Source organism: Ascidia mentula, chromosome 6, assembly GCF_947561715.1.
Source record: "Ascidia mentula chromosome 6, kaAscMent1.1, whole genome shotgun sequence".
Lineage (NCBI taxonomy): Eukaryota > Metazoa > Chordata > Ascidiacea > Phlebobranchia > Ascidiidae > Ascidia > Ascidia mentula.
Window position 1 is genome coordinate 19677473 of NC_138571.1, and position 21816 is coordinate 19699288.

At 38.1% G+C, this 21816-nt stretch overlaps 2 protein-coding genes across 3 annotated transcripts; one reads left to right on the plus strand and one right to left on the minus strand.

Annotated features, from left to right (window-relative positions):
• Positions 1 to 856: 856 nt before the first annotated feature.
• LOC145905348 (uncharacterized) lies at positions 857 to 6531 on the plus strand. The gene is made up of 10 exons (XM_082992523.1): positions 857 to 1025; positions 1996 to 2219; positions 2474 to 3015; positions 3251 to 3338; positions 3706 to 3809; positions 5094 to 5211; positions 5441 to 5617; positions 5840 to 5913; positions 6028 to 6088; positions 6323 to 6531. Exons 1-10 carry the CDS (start codon positions 857 to 859, stop codon positions 6491 to 6493), a joined length of 1728 nt encoding a protein of 575 aa, XP_082848649.1. The 3' UTR covers positions 6494 to 6531.
• A 235-nt stretch (positions 6532 to 6766) lies between these two features.
• Positions 6767 to 21606, minus strand: LOC145905347 (uncharacterized). 2 transcript variants are annotated; one of them, XM_082992521.1, is made up of 18 exons: positions 21433 to 21606; positions 20426 to 20491; positions 19799 to 19930; positions 19383 to 19544; positions 18008 to 18171; positions 17618 to 17716; positions 17056 to 17169; positions 13004 to 13131; positions 12647 to 12689; positions 11749 to 11892; positions 11354 to 11421; positions 11099 to 11174; positions 10638 to 10894; positions 10408 to 10579; positions 10109 to 10206; positions 9586 to 9655; positions 9420 to 9513; positions 6768 to 9209 (listed from the first exon to the last, which is right to left on the minus strand). In XM_082992521.1, exons 1-18 carry the CDS (start codon positions 21479 to 21481, stop codon positions 8263 to 8265), a joined length of 2883 nt encoding a protein of 960 aa, XP_082848647.1. In that variant the 5' UTR covers positions 21482 to 21606; the 3' UTR covers positions 6768 to 8262. The 2 variants fall into 2 exon arrangements, with proteins under 2 accessions (XP_082848648.1, XP_082848647.1); XM_082992522.1 differs by lacking the exon at positions 20426 to 20491 and having other exon boundaries at positions 6767 to 9209.
• Between the last annotated feature and the right edge of the window lie 210 nt (positions 21607 to 21816).

A 21816-nucleotide genomic window follows, 5' to 3' on the forward strand; every position in this document is an offset into this window, starting at 1 on the left:
GTCAACGCATTCAACGGTGGAAATTTCGTTACAGTTTTATCTGCCAAAATAGGTCAGGCAACAATACAAGCCCTTTGCCCAACTAATTAACGCAGGTCCGTTAGATTAGGCTTGCAACGGCACCGCATCGCCACGCGATAAGCCAGAGCACGTCGCAGCGTCGGACAATAGAAAATGTAGGTCGACCCAGGAATAATCATGCGCGAATCGCGGACGCGCAACAACCCGTTGTGGAACAAAGCGAGATAAACGGCACAGCGCGAAAAACAATGATTTTAGAACGACTCGTGCGACACTTCGAATTTGGCCTATGGGGTAAGCGACGGGCAGGTGTAGAGTAATTGCTGAAGGAAAGAAGATATTTTGGAAGCTATAGCGTGGATGCTGCAACAGGCAAATTCACTCTGCCTCCAGTTTAGGCACAAGCAGCAGGCTTCAGAAAAGTGGCGTAACTCCAATGCCTCAAGGTTCGACTTCACAAGCAAGGATTCAAGAGCATTAGTTTTCTGGTCGCTTAGTTGGCAGCAGAGACCGAACATGTAAAACAGGCTGTGGTTTCTGATGCCTTATGTAGGTGTATAGTTGTGTGGCTTGTAAATGCGCAAATACTTATATTTGGTGCGACACAATGCTTCAATGTGCAGTGCTAAAGCAGTGTAGGCTTCTGTGTTAAGTAGGTTGTTGGCAAATTGTGTCGGCGTTTTTACTGCACAACAGTTTTGTCATCTTCTTGTTGGCTATTTCTGAAATAACGTAGTTTAAAATTGTCAACATTATCTGTTGTTTGTCCGAAACTTTTAACACAGTTTATATTACTTACAGATTGTAAGTATTTAATTTAACAGAAGCAATAATAATGTCAGATAGAAGTAGATTTTGTGTACAATTTGCTGGGTCTCAAGCGCATTGCGCAAAAAAGACGCGTTTGTTGTACAACGACAGCAAGCCGGATGACATCCGGGACATTTGGAAGTTAATCTACGATACATCGGATGCTCCCCAGGACATAGAAATCGTAGCTGGAAGTGAGTTTTTGTGTGATTCAGAGAATTGTTGGTCATTTATTTAATGTTTATAAATTTTTATCATTAGTTTCCAAATCCCTTTTATTTTGCACGCAAATTTACTACGCATATGAACAATAAGCTGGTACATAAAATGGCACAGATAAAAGCATAGGGGTTATGGAGTTAGGCGCTCATTTTCACTTGTTGTTAACTTGGACGTTTTTACGTAAATTCCAGAATCAAAATTGTCCCCACAACATCGAATCTCGTCAATACAATAACTTTTACGCTGTGCAAAAATACTTGCCGCACGAATTTAACAATCTCAAATCAATCTTAAAGAAATATTTTGGCCGAAATAAAAACGTAAAATTTTGAAACCCAAGCAGGCGAATCTTTTCAGCGAGGCAGCGACACGCTGTGTTACGGACGCTTACGTTAACTGGGGCAGTAGGTCTTACTGTTTCAATTAGGCATCTTGTCGACCCGAGAATTAGGGCAGGGTGCCTCCCTCAGCGCCTGACCCTTGTTTTTTTATCGCGTTACAACGCCTGGAATCGCATCTGTGTGATATTGAACCCCTAACGCCGTAAAAACGATTGTTTGCGAATCGACTTAAATGTCTGTTGCATTTCCGAAACTAGACGCCCAGCAGCTAAATTTAGAACGTGTTTCGCGTGAACAATTAATGCCTAAATTCGTGGTTACGATATTTAAACATGATGTATGTGTGTTAGTATTGAACACGATACATGGCATTTTTGTGGCGAAATTGGCGAATGTAGCAGAATATATCCTTAAATCCACTGTATCTCTATTTGGATATCTGTGTCATTTTGTCCATTTTTGAAGAAGGTGTTTGTCTACATAAATCGTTTACGCAAGCACACAGTATTTATGTCTATGTCTTTATATACCCACATTATCAGTACAGTATATGCGTAGATTTATATGTACAGTATCTTAACTTAAACCGCAAATCGCGCAGATCATGCAACATATCTTGTCAACGACCCGGAAGACTTCGAAGTGTTCGTGGCAATGGCTGAAGACCAGTACAGACTCTTCCCCGCCAAACCACTGTCGGTTATTATTTGCTTGCCGGGGGAATACCGCCCCTCCCCATCTCTCGGGACCTCCTCCCCAGACCGCTCACTCCCCCCCATCCAGTACGAGGCGAAGATGAACGGGTATTGCAAGATGATCGAAAAGGTTTGTGCGACATAAATTATTCGTCCTGCAAATTTGACAAAATGTTTTTTATTATCCGTGTAATAATTGTGAAATATATCTCTTATTCATAACTCCAAGTGAAAATCATAAAAGAAACGAAACTGTTTATAGGAAATGTTGGGTTACTAAATATTACTTGTATTTTTTCACCATCCCAATACAACTTGTTTTTTTACCCCGAGTTCTCGACAACCCGACGAATAACAGGGAATGTAAACATAATTTCCTTCCAGGGTTCAGACATTTTCACCAACGGATCGAAGCCATTCCTCTGTGACAATTCTGCCGCTGCAAGCAGAGAGTCAAGCCCCCAGCATCATTATACGTCACGTAGTCCTGCGCCAATCACAAACGGACACGTAGGCAAAATGAACGGACTTTCACCACAGGACCTCAGCAGTCACCGACATTTAGACAGACCTGATCAAAAATTCCAAGCGATTGATTTTAGCCGATCTCGACCATCCGGAGATTCGCCAGTCCAGCCTCAGCCTATAAGGTTTAATGCAAACGGAGGAACGAACGGACATACAGACAACGGATTCCAACCTTGCTCATCTGCCTCCGCCACAAACAGCGTTTCAACGATTGTGAACAACTTACAGCAGCAACGCCTCCTCCAGAACAGCCCTAGTGCGTCGTACATCCTGCAAACTTTCCTGAGGAACAACTTCGAGAGAGCAGCAGCCATGCAGTTTGGTAATGGAGTTGGTCTCAGTTCTTCTGTCGATGGGAAACCCGACAGCATCCTCGCTTCCACCCTCAACGACTTCCGGTAAGATGGCCGTGATTATTCAACCGTGACAGCATGTTAATTCGTAATATTGTGGTTTGGAAGTTTCAATTTTTGGGAAAATAATTTTCTTTGTATTTCGAGTTTAAAATTCAATATTATACCGATCAAATTACAATGGTATGTGGTAATATGGCACAGTTCGCGACGCAATTTACCACGAAAACACACTTTGTGATACAAGTTTATTAACTGTCAACTAATATATTCCGTCCAGTGCCCTCCAAGAATCAAACTCGCTTCTGCCGAAAGAATTCGACACAAAGAAGCGAAAGAGAAGAAATTTTAACAAGAACAACCTCCAGGTTCGTAACAAGTTTTCCACTCGGACGTAAAACAAACAAAATTAGTGAAAAGTTTCTCACCTATGGGTAAAATTTGGGCATGAGAGTCTGGCAGTGCCAGCTTTGTGGTCAGCCTTAACCTTAACAATTCCAATACTTTGGTGTCAATTAGTTTCGGGGTTGTTGGGTTATGGGGGTGCTTTCCACGTTTCAACTTGAACTGTTAAACTTCTAAAACCACCAAAGTTTGGCTTAAAACTTGTCCAGTAATTCCTGGAACCCCTTAGATTTTGTGTGGAATCCAGAACGCTCTTTGGTAAACGTTGGTTCAGGGGCTTATGTGGGGATATCAACACAGAAACCTCACAAATTAATCGTAACATTCCAGATTGGTGGCCGAGTTGGAAGAGTTTTGGATACGAGCAAAAGAATGAGAAGTTCCCCGACCCAGAGTAACATCGAATATCATTACGAAAGAGCGGTCGAATACCAGTAAGTATTCTCCATGTATGACGTACATGTGCGTGACGTCATACGGGTTTTTGAGTGCAGGAATGTAATTGGTTGTCTGTGTTCATACCTGTGACTGTTTTCTTGTTCTTGGTTGACATCACATTTTTATTGATTAGCCTCATATATGAAACGATTCTATGGCAGCTAAAGTAGGTGTAGTTTATGAACTTGGCGAAATTATCCTGACCAAGTTTGTGAAATAAGAATTTTAATCGGGGAAACAGTGAGAGTTGGTTCCCTTTTTTACGTTGGGCGACTGTTAAACCTACTTGATCACAAGTTGTATCACAAGATTCCCTCAGTTCAGTTTTAAAACCACATGACAAAGATATTGTGATAAGTTTTGCGTTGAGTGATGTACGGGGGAGGTTAAAGTTGCCTACATAGGCTTGGGTTAGCGCCTTAAGTGATGGTTGGTTGTGATGAATGTAATCAAACCACAGGAAAACTTTATCAGAGACGTCCTGTCTTTGGGAGCTTCAGATAAATCATTTTGTGGATGTTTTACAATTGGTTGCAAACTCAAACGTTCTTTGATAAATAAACCTAAAAAAATGTTGACGTTCGGCAGCAGTTTTTTAAGTAATAAAATAACTTTTAAGTTCATCATATGCGTCACACATACGTCACATTTCGCGGATGTGGCTATTTTTGCCGAAAATCTAAATCGGGGCAGCAAGCAACTTAAAACATGCATAACTTGACCAAGACCTGCTATTAAGTCCAATTATAAGGGGCCTAAAACAGCTACGGACTTGCTGAACAAAATAGCAAACCCGCAGTATCAGTCGGCGGAGCTATTATGAAACCTGTTCGGGCTAAGTTTCCTCGAATTGGTTAAACGTAGCCCACTTTGTGGTTCACTTCATCCTGTCCTCTGAACCACACCATACGATAATATGCATTTGCCAAGCCTGGGTGTGTGCGTTGTACGTCAATTTGTAAAGGTCTAGCCATGCGTTTTCATTCAGGCTTGCGTGCTTATAGCTGGTTTAATCGTAATTGTGAACTTTGAGATCTGAAACAAACCTTACTCACAGATTTCACTAGACTATTTGTGACTCAACAATCTCCTCTCATTATTTACAACATAGAAATCAGCCATCATTTCACAGCTATGGCTGCGAGCTTGTGATTCCGAAACTTTTTACAGCATAAAAGCATTTGTTCTCGCAATACACTCACGCTTGCATAATATGCAGGACTCATCATCAGAATTCCTTTAAATTCTTGACACAAATTTAACTGTTGTCTTCCTTGTAGTACAATGACCGAAGAAGAACAGAAATCCCACAATTCCGCTCATCGCTCCCACTGGAAACATCTCCTGTTCGTTTCACAAAGCAGTCCAAACTTTCTACGTAACTTCCGGAACGCAAAGGTGTGATTAACATAAGATCGCAGTCACGTAAATAACAAATTTTGGGGCTTGGAAGACAAATGTTTATTTCTTCTTAAACACACCAACAGTGCCATAACGTCTACCAGTGGTTTCGGTGTAATAAAATCCGAGCTAGACTATAAAATTTACCACACGAAATACCAGGGAATTTCTTGGTGACGAAACTAGAAACGATTGTGTTTTTTAACTTGACCGTGTTTTTTTTCAGTACGACGAATGGTCATCAGAGGCGCGCGACATCTTCGCTATTTCGAAACCTGACAAATACAAGTGGTCGTTCTTGACTTTATCCAAACAAGGAGATGTTCTGTGTCGTCGAATCATCGAAAGAGTAAAAGATTTAAAGCAGTTGAAGCTTGAAGACAGACCGGAATGGTGCCCCACTGTAAGTTATCGTGTAATAGATTAGAACAGAACTTGGAACATTGATATAAAGTAGTTGGTGTACAAAAGTTATACGTTTGTTTTAAAGAAATGCATTTTCGAGGCAAAAGATAATATTTAATGGAGAGAAAAAAAAATGATTTTAAAAATTGTTTGATAGATTTTCATGATTTCAATAAACCGACTCCAACATTCTTATTTAATGCTTTTCATTTTTGTACAGGACGAAGTTCTTGAGATTGCACAACACAGAGCAGCAGAGCGTCTCGCCCAACTTGAGAGAATTCTTTATTCGAGGTAAATTATTTAACTTAAGTCCCAGACCCCAGGATTAATTCACTGTTGTGTTTTAACACGAAAAACTGAAATTTGTAGATTGGAATTTTTAATAAAGTTCTTGGATATTTTCAGGTCACAAAGCGTTTTACAAGATGAGAACAACAAGAACGACCGCAAATCCGACAACACCAAGGTAAGTTTTACAATTAACAAGACAAAATTGACTACAACTTAGCAGCCATAGGCGCATAAAGTTGTTTGTGTTAAAATTATTAATGTTTAGAAGAATTCGGTCTCCTATTATTTTCGTCAAGTTACTGCAAGTTTTAATGAAACAATAACCTTCTTGACTGCCAGTTGTGTGTGTAATATAGTTAAGTTACTGCTTTGTAGGCGAAATTTTAATAATTTTTTACTTCCGTTGCAGCCCCTCTCGTTCAACGTACCCTCGCTTGCCACAGCTCTGGGTCAGGCATTCTCCCTTCCACACAACTTAACACCACGCATATCAGAGTTCGCAAAACCCGTCGATCGTTCAACGGCCCCCACATTCACTTCAATCAAACATGAAAGCATAAGTCCCGAAGAAACTTGTTAAACAATCACTCCATTGTCGTCTGTTCTTCGATAGATAAACGCAGATCTATTACGTCATAATCATCTTTTCTGTTTATGGAGTTTTATTTGGCGTGAGTTCGTGCACAATGCAAATACATGGAAAACTCCCGAGGGAAAAGTTATAAACGAGATGTTTTTTGCCTTTTCTTATTCTTTTCAAGCGAATGCCGTTATTTAATTGTTTTTTGTTTTTTTTGCCACTTTTGTGCCCTGTTGACCAAATTATTTTTTACTGTGAAAAGATGGCGACTGGGGATATTTTTCGCGAACGCCTCTATTTCTTTCGCCAATAAAATGTTCATGGTGTCAATTCTTGTGGTTTCCCCGGCGGGAAATACCCTTTAATATCAATTGTCAGCACAACTGAATAATTTCCAAACTTTTCAAAAACGTAAGGGGTGTATTAACGTTACAAAGGCACTATTGTTACGCAATAAAGTCGCCCCAAAGAGCATGTTTACCATGTATTCAATAACATTTTCACTTGAAAATTACGTAATACACTCAAGCAGCGCCAAACAACGAACAACGTCACGCTTTCGTCACACATACGTCATCATATTCCTTTGGTGCGAGCATGGCACTGCGATTGTGTCGTAAAACTTGGCAGTCGAAAGCAGGTTTGGGAAATTGGGGGCTTCCCCTCCGCTCAACGGAGAAATCAATCAACCGCGACGCGTGCCCGGCCATGCGTGAAAACACAGAGAAAAAAAAGCAAATGAATTTTTCGACGCCGGAATAACCGAAGCATGACGAGAATAAGAGGAAATTGTGGCGAACGCAAAAGGCAGATAAGGGGGGGGGGAGGCAGTGGATCAACGGTTTTTGACGCAATTTATTCAGGTAAACAGGTTTTTATTGTTCCCAGTAGTTACCATGGTGACCGGACAGCGTCGCGATATCTCCATCGGGATTGAATTAACGAACACTTGCATTAACAGTGGGACGTCACCAATACTTGGAACTTGATTCAAGTCACATCAGGGTTGACAACACACTTAGTGACGTCATAAGCGCCTTTCATTATTCGAACGGTTCAGTTGTTCTGATATTGTTTGCAAAAAAACGCTGATTCGAAAGTTTCCAAAGCGTTAGGGTTTTTTAAAGTATAAGAGAAGTTCTCTGTAGCCACGGATCGGTAAGTGCTTATAACATGAGCCAGAAGTGCAAAACATGACAGAAGATTATTACAGGGGATGAGCTACATTGTTGAGTATTATTTGAAACACTAAAACTGCCCGGGGGCTGAAGCTAATTCTGCTTGACTTCACCCCAGAAGTTTTCCTACGAATCAGGAAAAGTAAAAAAAGGAAAATTTGCGACAAAAGAAGATTCAACAACGATACAAAAAAAACTTCATAGGCTACGCGGGCGAAACAATTGTTAAAGAACAAAACCTTCCCAAATCCTGTTGTTTTTTTTGCTCGCTTAAAACAATCTCGTGGAACAATTCTTGCATTCCAAGCGCAATGATTTTGCATATTTACACGCAAGTCGCAAGCGGTGACGTCATCGGGCACTCAATGTTTTCCTACCAGACAATTGCGATTGTCACGTCACAATACGCGTCGCCGTGACGTAACAAACAAAAGTTGCCCCGATCGTAAACGTTGATGACGTCACAGTCATTGTAAAAAATAGGAGCAATGACGTCACCACGGTTTGTAAAACATAGGATAGGAGAAAATAACAAAGGCATCGATTTCTGCTGAAACTTTATGCAATGTTTAGTGCAAGAATATGGAAGAACTACGTGTTGAAATTGGACTCGAGCAGTCCGTCCCATGGGTCCCACTGTTCGACCCCGGTTCCACCCAGGCCCGGGTTCATGTTGAGCGTCCCAGTGGAACCGCTGACCCCCAAAATGTTTTCGTTTTCGTGGAAACTGTTGTAACCGACCCCGGGGTGGTATCGCGTGTTTTGGAGGTGGCTTTCATCCGAATTCATGTATCCGAAAGGACCCCCAGGAGAAGGGGGTCCCCCTACAGCGGAACCGAGGGTCAAATCGAGCCAGCCGAGTTTGTTTCCCATCGTGTGGTTCCCGGAAGTTGAGTTGTCACTGGAGGAGAGAAGTTCCTGGGACGCTGACTTCACCAGGTGTGTGTGGGAGGAACGAGGTGAGGGATGGGGTCGGAAGGTCGATTGTAAGTAGGGTTTGGGGCGGGGGGGAGTCGCGGGAGAGAGACTGACTGTGTTCAAGGTCGGCTCCCCACTGTCCAATGATGACGACGACAACCTGAGGTCGTTGAAAAGGTCTTTGCTCGACCCGTCCATGTTCGTGTCCATCGGGGAGTAATGAGAATTGGAATAAATGATCCCAGAATCGACACTGTTCCTCGCACTGGCGCGCGAATAGTTCAGAGGTTGATCGACGCAGCGGTCGTTCAGCGATGACGTAATCACAGGAGGAAAGCTGGATGTGTCCATAAGAGCATCCCCGGCCGTCTCCACCAGCATCTTCGCCACATCCGGGGATGCGAAGTCCCTGGAGACGCGATGGGAGTAACTCTGCTGCTGGGCGATCTCCTGCTGGAGCTGAGCGCGCTCCTGGGCAATGACGCTCCCGTACTCGTTGCTTGGCAACCGGTGTTGCTGGGGGTAACCTGGGTGGTGCCGCATGGTGGGGTCGGAGAGTCCTTGGTACGATGGATGATCGTTGAGTCGTTGACGAGTCACAACCGGTGTAACTGGGAGTTCTGTAACAATGTGGAAGATACAAAATGGGATCCACACTTGTTGGAATCAGATGCGGACGGAGAGGTGGAGAGCTTAAACTCAATTCGAACATTTTCCAAATTATTTCAAATATTTAAGAAGGAAACCCCCTTTCAAACTCCGCCTTGCTTTTAATTTGGAAGAAAAAATTTTCCTTCTCGAAAGGAACAGTGATAAAACAAACTACTCACCTCCGTGATCGGCCAACAACTCCAGCAAATCATCCATCTGCCTGCTTACGTTCTCCTGTTGGGGATTTCCCCTCGAATCGAGGTCGTTCAACATCTGAAAAGAGGAAAGTTTTTGGTGACGTGAGACCGAAAAAATTGACACAACGAAACGGTGGTGGGGGATTACCTCGTATGCCTGGTCGTAGTTGGGGGGGCTGTTGAACTGTTGGGAGGTCTGCCGGACTGTTGAAGGATTGCTGAAAAAATATTGATGTTTGTGACTGAACATTCCAATATAATCACTTTCCTATATTTAAATGTTAAAGTTGTAATTTCTTGGGATATAAACTAAATTAAAAAAAGGAAAAAACGTTTGGTTCTTGTTCAATGCTTCTGGTCAGACTCTGGTTGATTGACTGATAAACTTTTGTGTGTTGACTTGCTTCACAAAGTATGGCCGTAAAGTTCAATTTAGTAAAAACAAACATCAGATAATTTAATGCTGTCGGGTAAAAATAATAGTGATATCAGTGTTTCGGTTGCTATGCAGCAGCCTTCATTAGGATGTAACGAAAATCGTACAACAATACAGCGCGGTCAATTGGCGTTGAATGTTGTTGCGTAGCAACCGAAACGTTGAAACTTGCAACCATTTTTATCTGAAGAGCAGTTTCTTAGTAACGCACAACAGACAGTGAAGAAATGTTTACCTGGAACAGAACTGGACGGCCGGTTGCGTTCGATGGTTCGAGATCCTTGTTTGTGGAAATTCGAAGACTTGTTGTTGGGGATCATGTTTAGTTTCACCCTAAACCAAATCAACAAACTTGTTACACTCCACGTTTCGGAAACTCACGGGGAATATTACAATAAGTTGTTTCTTTTAAACTACCCTTCTTTCACATACAAAATGACAGGTTTAATGAAAAGCTCTGCACCAAATTAACGCAAAAAAGGTGAAAAAAAACTAAAAAAATAGCAAAAAAGGTATTTATATTTCTAAACGCACCGGGTTGTGTTCCTGTAACTTCATCAACTGCGACCTATGTAGCTCCACCATGCGGCGGAGGTCGTTAATCTCTTTCTGTTGTTTCTCCAACAATTGGTCTTTGTTGACGTCGTGAGATTCGGGATAAGTGAAACTTGATGACGTCGTGCCGTGTGACGAAATAGAGACGACCCTGCAGGAATATTTAGTTGAGAAATATGGAACTGACGCCTTAAGTTCTTGATAGAAACCTTGCGTCCTGTATGTTGGAATGCCAGGTTGGCATCGTGAACTTCTCTTGTTTCAGAATAATCTTATGTTGTTCTGGGACCGGCATCCTGGCCACCCGGTGGTGGAAAACTGTGTTGGGGTCGATGCTGTACGCGGTACTGGGTCCGGGGTCATTGGAACCAACTTGGTCATGGTTGGGTGGGCTCATAGCCATACCCTGTGATATAATTGGTTGCATCGAGTGGTTGCTATCCTGGGAAACTCCCGAAAATGATACCTGCATTGAGATTTTTTTGTTGGAAATCATCAGAAATTGTTTTGAAAAAAAGTGACAACTGATACATTTTACAATTACCAGGTGTTAAATTAAATTTAGAATGCTTTTGTGTAAATCATTAGAGTTAATTCAACATTATGTCTGGCAGTATCAGAAACACGTGCCGTTATATTTAATAACAAATATATGAATGAATATTTTTACATCGTTGATGGTCGTGGGACTGCCAGCAGTTGCGTAAACCATTGAGGATGAATTTTCATCTTGTAAATCTGTGAGACTGAAGACACAAAAATATTTGAAGTTTAACAAGAAACACTTTTTTAAATCACTTTATTTTGTGTTCAACTAAAGGAGCAGCAAATTTTGACCAATTTTCAAAGCAAAACAACATTTCAAAGAATGTTTTTTTCACACAGAATTTTTCACAAAAACTTATGATTTGACGGGAAAACTTACAATGGGTTTTCGCTGTCGACACAAAATGGCTTCAATCTTTCCACCAAAACCTCTTTAGTTCCCGTTACCTAAAAACACGAAGTATTAAATAAACAAATCTTTCGAAACTATAATTTACATATATTTTAAACTTTTCTTTGAGTTTCATGAGAGAGCTGCTTGTAATGTGTAAATATATTACATAAATATTAAAATCTATGATAACAATAGATTGTCATTTACACTAAAATCCACATGTCAACAAAACAATTTCTGAAATTCAATAAATATTTTTCAATAAATTAGAATTATTCTAATTCCAATGGAATGAAAAGTAATTTAAGTGGTTAAGTTTGTGCATCACGCTTAAAACAAGATGCCAATAAACTTGCGACAATGTTTGTGAGCTTGTTCACCTTCAGACGACGGAACTTGAGTTCTTCCTTCAGTTCTGAAACTTTCATTTCCTCGATTCTACCCAATGTGAGAGCAACGTTCGATCGAGGTTTCTCCATTTTAATTCCTTGCGACGCAGGGGGTGGGGGAGGGGGATTTAAACCCTGTTGAAAATGAGACAATTGTGAAAATCAATATTTGTCAGGATATGCGATAGTGTACAATTATGTTTTAATAACTACTACTGCAATGGCTTCAGAATAAGACACCAACGTTGCTTTTAAATGAAATAAATTTGCCATGTTTCAATAATTAATGGCACTATTGCAGTAGATGAGGATTACAATATGGTTTGCACATTAAATAAAGTTGTTTTTGTTGATTTTAAATAGCCTAACATAATTATTTCTTGATACTAATTATAATTACAAATATTGCCCTAAATTTTAAAACCGTCTGAGCGAATGTTGGTAAAAAAGCAGCAACATTTTTTGAGCGGTGAGACAGATTTAAAATAAAGGTTTATCACAAAGGGTTGGCCACGAGGATAAACCCAGCTTAATTTACAGGGGAGGTGGTTGAGTAATTGGTTGAGGGCTTGGCTCAACTTCCAACCTAATTGAATGAACACAAAACATTATCTATTGTTAAGGCAGGCTCCTGTTACTGGTGGGGGGTTTAATCCTTTACTTGCATGACTGAAAACGTACAAGTTGTGCTAAAAAGAGCACCAACATGAAATGCAACTCGTTTTAGGATTCCATAATACTACCAAAAAGAACTTTTAACAATAAGAGCTATTTGCCTTATTTTGTGCAAAGTATGTGTGTTTTGATTACGAAGATCAAGGATTAAATCCCAGTCTGTTCTAGACTGTAAATGTTAAAACACATAAAAACATAAAATATTGGAATTTACCTTCTGTGAAAAACTTCCTGTTTGTTGGGAGGAATCCCCAGATCTGCAACAGAAATTAATTTGATGTTAAATTATGCAAACAGTGTGCACTCAGTGCTTTCCTCACAACCAAACATAATTCACATTTTTTGAACAAAATTAGGTTGCTTGTGAACCAGTAAATAAGCATCGCAAATATCCAAGTAGATCTTGGCACAGGTTTGGAGAGGATGTTTGTAAATCTTTCCCCATGCAAAGTGAGATCAATATTCACGCCACAACAAAAATACCAATAAAAGTGTCCACAAACAAGAGGTTTGGCTGCAGATTTTATGAACACCTGCTTCAATATCCAGCACAGTAACAGTTTTTAGTCACCTTTGGTTGTATTGTTTGTTCATAATCAGGTGTTGCAGGTAGAGTTGTTGTTGTTGTAGCAACCGCGTGTACGGAGTATCGTCATCTGTTTCGTTCGGGTTCAATAATCTTGTCGTCTTTCCCTGTTGCTGAAAAAAGTGGTTTTTAAAAGTTTTGTTTAAATCTGCAACTGAACTTGTTAAAGTAAAATTACAATGAACAAAATCACAAACACCAACTCTTTAACAAATATAATGTTGCTGTTTCTGCCAGGTATTTCATATTATAACAATCTGTCCTTCTGACACAAAAGTCCCGTTAATTGTGCCAGAAGGACAGAATAATTAACCAAAATACCAAGTCTTTTATTCCAAAATAATCCAAGTTCACATTGGAGGAAAAATTTCAAACTTATCTGACAATCAGATCTAAATATTTGCCATGGATCAGTTTGGTGCAAACAGACAATCTCATTTAGTTGAAAAACTCAAATATAGGATGGGTACGGTCAAATATTTTCGAGCGGTATTAATGTCTATGCTACATTTAGCTGTGCAAATATTGGATCTATTCAATGGCAGAAGCATGAAATGTAAATAAAAACCACACAACATTCCTGAATGGGATGAACCTCACATAAAACCAAATGTTTTCGTGCCAAACATTCTTTTAAATTCTTGTAAATATTTCTTGAACAGAGAAATTGCTTCCCCTCATGGCAAAACTAAACTATTTCAAGCAAACAGGAAAGTATGTGAATTTGACGAAGGCACGAAAGAATTTGTTTTTAAACTTATCACCACAAACAAATCATGAACACATTGAAGTGTGGAAAACTCTTCAATTGTTATTGAATGGAACTGATATAAAAAAAACAGTATAGACTTATAATCCACGATGATTGGCAGTTACAACTTCACATAATACTGAATATTTTCCATTAGTAGGAGATGATGAGATTCTGCGGCAAAACTCCCAGCGTTTACAAGAATTGCAGACAAAAGACGCGTCTGGCAGTTTGCCTTGCCACAAAAATTCACAGAAAGCGCTAGAAAAGATTAATTTTTACTTCGACCGGGACAGATTGAGGAATGTGAATGCTGTTGTTTTTCCCCATAAGCACAGAAAAAAAGAGAATGATTTGCACCAAACACACTTTTTTTAATGAAACAATTGACAAAAATTGTTTTCATAATGATTTACAATGTATAAGTTTATATAGAACATCGTATTATTTCTGCAAAAAATCTTCAAAAATCATTTTTATCCAAACCTAATAACTGGCACATCATCAGATGAAAGCATTGTGATGTATTGTGACATTTTGACTACTGTTTACATGGCGGTGGGTGATTAGATAACATCTCTGTGGACGTTGTTTGATTAACAAAGCTTCACCGTGGGTTACTGTTTTAACATTGTGTGTTTTGGTCGATGTGGACAAGTTTATGGGGCAGTGTCTGTTGATTTATGGATAAAAAATGGAACAATTTCACAAACCCTGAAGAAATATGATGAAATTCTGCATGGTGAGATTTAAGTATTTTTTTCTTTGAAAATGTCTAAATGTCATTTAAAGTAACAAATCCACAAGTGTTTCGTAATCGCACTCATGAAGAGACACCACTGTAAATATCAACAAAGTAAAAATAAGAAAACGTTTCATCACAAGATGAACAAATTCCCCCTCCCACATTTATTTTTGTTCTGTTACATCACAATGGGATAATCAAATTTCCACCTGGGCCGTACAGTGAACAATGTCATCTTGTTGACCTTTGACCTAATTACCAGGTATCCTGTGTTGCTCTCAGCTATTGAGCAAGTATCTTTTAGCTGATGTAAATATTTGTTGGAGTACCAGTGAAAAATCTAATGCAGGATGGAGTTTTTTTCAAAATATGAAAAACTTTTCTTGCTTAGTAAGACAATGTTGCTTTGGTTTTAAAAAAACACCCTTTGACAAAAAGTTAATTTGGAGTTTTTGCTTTGGAATTGCTTTTTAAATTTAGTAACAATTAAAATTGTCAATAAAAATTATACAAGAACTTAAGTTTTCGACACCCAGCCCATCAACTAGAAAGTCCCCTTTGAGCAACTTATCAAACATTCAAAAAAATTTGTAAACATGATCCAATAACGTTTACACCAACGAGGAACCATCAATCAAGGCAGTGGTGGGGAATTCCCAGCTGATGGCCTTCCAGCAAGTGTCAGGCGTCATGGCATGCAGTCTGATGATAACTCTGGTCAATTTTCTTTGTGTAACTTTAAACTACCGGCTTTAGGTAGAAACCGATTGAAGCGTCCAAAAACAAAGACCCACAACACAAGGAGAACTCTGTTCTGTCAGGAAATATTATGTAGCTGCACTATGTGTGTCCTAACATTGTAAATAAAACATACACCTTTTAAAAACACTGCAATATTATGACAAAGCACCTCTTTTTTCTGCCCACGCAGAAGCTTATTGCTTGAAACCAAACAGCAAAGAACATTCAGTTGTGGATTGGGTGAAGAGCAAGAGGTGTACCACGCATATAAGTACATTGTCACACGTTTGTCAAGTCAGACATGAAACCACCAACATTTTCCCACACTTCTTCACATTCAACTCAACTTGCCAACTCACATCAAACCTGACACTACCATGGGAGAGGTGGAATGATATAATTAACAACCAAGTACAAACTCCCATACAAGATGTGTGGGATGGTATTGGAGTATTTTACCAATGTGACATTGATGTTAGGCGGTAATATTTAACAATAAATATACACCAGGGTTTTTATTTTGAAAACCATTTCCAACGAAGTTATGGTGTTTTTAGTACTTAAGGGTTTTGCCATTTTGAGCAGCAAAAAAACAAGTATTTTATGTAAGAGTTCATAAATATACAATTAAGTTCAGTTGAAATCAAACTGTGTTAAGTCTGAACCATAACAACCACTAATATGACAACAAGCATTCAAAGCAACAGAGGATAACGATTTATAACATAAGACACAGGTTTCAGACACAGGCAACTAACTGACAAAAAACAAGAGTTTGGGGAATTGTAAATATCATGATATCAACAGCATCAAACAGTAAGTATTTTGTTATTGCAAAAGCTTTTAAAAAAATTTAAAAAATAAACATTACTTTCATTGTTTGTCAAAAAGTAAATAAGCCAATATGCAAAGGATATTGCAAACATTATTTATCAAAACACTCTACAATACAAAACCATGGTTACTATTATAAAGAAAGAAGATTTTAAGATAGGGACAAGAGCATTGCAGGTAAATAAGTTAACAGTTAAAGACCACACACACATACTAAGTAGATGGTGCAGCAATTAGCGAGTCACTCACGAACATGCTCCGCACTAGCAGACCACTTAGGATCGAGCCAATTTGAACCAGAAGTAATTATTTTCCCTTCCGCTACTACAAGATGTAATTTGGCGTTTGTCCATTATCATAAGGTTGTTGTGAGTTTGTGAAGGAATCCACTTAAACAATGAACAGGTATTTTCAAGGGGTTCTAATCAACATGCTTGTTGTATGTGCCAAAAAGACCGACATTTACAAGGCATGGTTAGCAAATCATTGGAGATTATAAGAACCTGGGCTGAGAATGGGGAACTAATTACCGGTTATTGGTGAATTTACACAGCGTTAGAAATACTTAGGACATAACGCACATTCCTGACAACCTGTGATTATTGGTGTGCACAGGTCGTCCAAAAAGCTTAAGGTGATCTGTCACAAGTCACAACTGTAAGATTTGTTTTGCAGAAACATGTTTGCTTTTTCAGGTGCAGAAGTTACTCTGGCTCACATGATAAAAATCTAAACCTATTGATTATCCACTGATCAACCTTGACTCACACCCAATGAATCACACAAAACTTAACAACAAAATACAAGCAAGAAACCCAATGCACTCCACCCAAGACCAAAACAAATATAAACTTTTTTAACCCAACACCTGTATAAAGTACTCTGGAATAGTCTTTGTTTATCAACTGACAATAAAAGTTTCTGTACAATAAGCAGTTTATTTGCATGTGTTGGTGAAACCCTTACCTGGTCTGGTGGAACGTACTGGTGATATTTGAACTTTTTGAACTTCGGCTTTTCCTTCTTTTTTCTAGAAGTTGTCATTCTTGACATGGAACTGTTTTGTCCCATCTTTGTACCCTGTTTTGAGTTATATATGACTTTAATAATGTCCTAAACCAGTACTTTAGTAGTTTAAGATATGTGCAAATTACTTTGTCATTACTAGCAGTCAATGCAAAGTTATTCAGGCACAAAAAAAACCTGCAATAAGTTATTTTTTTGGGTGCAACATATTGAAGTGAAACGTAAGTTAATAATTTCATGACACGATCAATTGCGATATCCCAACAACTTTCTATTAATATAAATTTCCACCCAGCAACTAAAGTCAAAGTAAATGACAAATAAACATTCTTGTACAATTTAAAATGCCAACTTTTCCACCAATGGTTGGTGACAATTGCTTGAGGATATTTAGACGTCTTGGAAGATGTCGATACATTTCAGTATTTCAGAAAATTTGGATATAATTTAGGTCTGATAATATAAACTTATATATAGCTTAGTTACATGCAAAATATCTGACCTTGGAAAGTTGTCTCGACAAATAAGGGTGGGAGGTTGTTTGGGAATAGAGGGAAGAACTGCTCGGGGATTTCATCAAGCATTTTTCCTCAGTTTTTATCTAAAAATAAAGCATTTTTTGCTATAGTTTGTACACAGCAAAACAAAGCTAGACTGTCAATATCTAATGCTTGATTCGTATTAATCCAACAATAATATCAAGATATTATCTCAGCTAATTGAAACTTACATAATGCAACAAAATTGTAAAAATACGATATATTCGCGCTATGATAGAAATTCAGACCACATTTTACAGGCCAACCTTTGCATGTTAAAACAATTTAATTTCTTTCAAAAAAACTGAAGGTTTTCCCTTGCAAGTAGAAAAGAAACCTGAAGGAAAATTTACCGTGCGATCGGCGATCGTTGTTATGGGTGTTGGTAGGGTGGTTGCTATGTGCAACACAAGGGGTGGGCTGCAAGTGGGGGGAGGAGGGACTTGTTCAGGGGATAATGCTTCTCCACTGTCCTCATCAACCAAGTCACTTATTTTCTTATACTGGATGTGACCGCCTGCAAATGTTGTCAATATGTTATTCTGCTTTTTCATTGTAATCAAAATTAAAACAAATTTAATGGATGACTGAGTTCTGCTTATCAGAGAAATGTGATTTTATTTAAAAACATGGACTACAAACAAAAGACTTAAAATATCAAATATTTATGTTTGTTTGCAAGTCTTGAAGTGTTAAGTAGGTTTATTAATTATAGCTAACATAAGTCAGCAAATTTGCAAAATAACACAACCCAAATAATCTTTTCAGGACAAAAAGTTTAAACAAATATGTGGTTATTCACAAGTTTATCTGCTGTTTTCACCAAACAGTTCATGGAAACCTTTATGTAGATTTACAAGATTAAGTCTTAAACACAGACTTGTGAAGTGGTATGTAACATAGTTTCCAGCTATATGATGTACGTCAATGCCTGGAGCATTCTAATCGCCCATCCCAATTCAAAGGAAATCTTCAAATAAAACCAAATCACCAATACTTATTATACAATTACTTCCAACAATTATAATCCTTGCTGGCTAATAAACTTCTTGGTTGTCTAAATTTGATTGACGACACCATTTTATTTTATACACCTTATATTTCATCACAAATATCTGAAAAAACACATTTCCAACATTTCTAAAGCTTATCAAAAAACAACATGAATCAATCGATATTCAACTTAAATGCAGCATTAGCATTCTGCAAAATATCTTTGCCCTTTTTTTATTTAAAAACCCACTTGCCAGTGAGATAACATATTGTCTTGCAAGTAAGTTGTTTAAGAGTTAGCACACAATGATGTCAATGCAGTTTCCCTGCAATGTTCTGAACATGATAAAGCCACATTTGATGGAGATTACAGAGAGTGGACAATCACAAACTGTTCTCCCCTGGGGACATATTAAAAACCCATTTATATTGTTACAAGGTAATAGAGTGTTGCCTATATGTCAAAGTGTGACAAGTGGTGTATAAATTAGCGGACTTAGGCTACCTACTGTTCAATTCCACAACACTAACTGTTGTATTGTTGCTTGTGATCATTATTACATACTTGAAAAGAATAAAATAAGTCCATTTACTAACTGGTTAACAAATAGTATAATCAATATTCAATAAGTTGGATAAGGAATGTAACAACTACAAAAGCACAAAATGTGGAAAATGCAGGAGTTTTTATATCTGCTATTATGTTTTAGGGACAAAAGGATGGCAGAGACAAACCTTTAAGTGCCTCATGTAACGGTTCATTGGCTTGGATAATGTTTCTCTCCACCAACTCAATGACTCCTGGTCTTAGGGCTATCTTGTCGTTGAGATCATCAACCAACTGCGCTTTCTTCAAATCTTTTTGGTGAGCAACAATCGCATTCGAAGCACTGGTGTCTAAATGTTAAACATGCAAAACTTGACATAAAATTTGTGTGAAGCCGTTAATGTTTTATCGGCAAGCCTGCATTCAACGAAATACCAAAGTTTTAATTTTGTTCTTGAAAACTTGTTTTCAGTTGTGCAAACAATAGTGTAAAAAATATATACATATCCATTGTAGTTACAACATTTATACCACAGAAGCAACATTTATCAAAAAAACTCAAACTATTAAAACAATTGTAAATAAAAGATAATACTTGCTGCACCTTCCAAAATATGTTTCTGTACCAATTCATCACGTACAGGTCTAATCTGAATTGCTTTATTGAGGAACTTTTCCTTGTGAGCCCTCTCAAGCCTTTGAACTTGCTCAAAAAATGTTCCAGGGCTTTTCAGCGCTACAAGAGACATTGTAACAGTTTGTGAGTGGTTGCATGCAAGCTCTTTAACAGAAGCCCGCAATTAGAGAAAGTAAAATACATGGGAAATAATGTTTGCATCACAGCAAGGGGGGACAGTCTGTGTTGTTTGGAGAAGGGATTATCCCTCTTTGAAGCAGAGAGCTTGGTTGACACCAGCAATTGGCAAGCAAACTTAAATTATGATTCTACACAGGGATTCCCATGTCTCTGTAGCAAGCAGAGATGCCAAATAATTTCACAGAAGCAAACAGGCAGAGGAAAGGTGATAAAAACAAAACAGTTGCATTCGTGAGTGATTTTGATTTAACAAATAGTTTTTATCAAAAGTTTAAAGTTGTTGATTAATGTTAGAATTTGTTATTGTCATCACTGATTGATTATAAAATATTTACTTATTTTTCACGGCATGACAATTATGCAAACAACGTGGTTAGTAAAATTAGATTGTGAGGAGCAATCAAAGCCACTTACGGGGAATAATGCCCTGCTCGGCGAGAACTTTGCGAGATCTTCGCTGTTGGAGCCGCAAAGCAAGAGCTGCAAAAGTAAAAATCAACAACTGAGGACCATGCATGGAACGCCCAATTTTGTTAGAAGTTTATTTAGCGTCATGACTTGTTAGTGTGATATTTCTGTCTGATTTTAATCTCATACATAAGATATCATCACTTCCATATTACCAGCACCATTGATTGTTTTCAAGTCAGCTTCAAAATAAAACATGCATTTGCAGAACAACCCTTGTGGGTTTGTAATGATTAAATTATTAAATGATAGTTGTTTTGGGACTCGATGTAAACTTTTGAACTGAACTTACTACAATTTAACTTTTATATTTATAAATGTTCGAATGTTATCTAATAACAGGCAAATGGGGACTGAATCCCAATTTTTAATGGCTTGCAAACATAAAGTACAAGTTTTGTATTTTCTTAGAAGTGACATAGCTCTTCCTTAGTGTCATTGTTCAAGATTAATTCATGAATCAGAACGGCCACACATAAACATCAAAGCACAGCTGTGAAGCCCACTGTATGTTGGATTCATGCCAACATTTTCATTAAACCAACTAAAGGACCACATTATTTGGTCAAATCTCAAATTTTTGATTCAGTCTGATATATCATACACCCAACCATAATTACCAGACATAGCACAATAGTTGCATGTTCAACACATTTTTGCAATAAACTAGCAGGCTTAGACGGGATTACCAATAATCAGAGGACATGGAAGTTGGGCCCTGAAACCCTAACTATTAATTCCAACGAATAATATTAACCTTTTTTATCAACTTATTTTTACAGTAAAAAAAAATATACAGGTAAAAAAAATTAAGATCAAATAAAAAGTAGCTTTCAGCAAACTCAACAAATAAAAACTAAACTTCCTTTGACATAAAACAGCATGCAAAAACAATTCAGTTAAATAAAAACATGCTTATTAAGCGCCATCACTTGCTCGTTAATTCATCATACCATTTCTGCGACATCCAAAATCTTTGTCATTGGCTTGACCGTCATCCATAATCTTCTAACGTTAGAGGAATTATAAATCCAATATATTATAATCCAATATCACTTTCACCATAAGTATTTAGATTTTTCCACCTTATTATACAATTAATTTCTAATTGTTTTGACAATTTTTTTTTCTCTGTAAAACAATAAATGCAGGACTATCTTCATACTAATGGAAATCTACATTTCAGTTCTTGTATTGAAATTTAAAAAACATATTGTTTTGCAAACGCTCGGCTATGTATAATATAATATTCAAATTATCATCAAGGTGTACATAACAATACTAAAGCTATAATTTTTTACGTTTGAAACCGATAAACATTCGCCAAGTTTCAATTA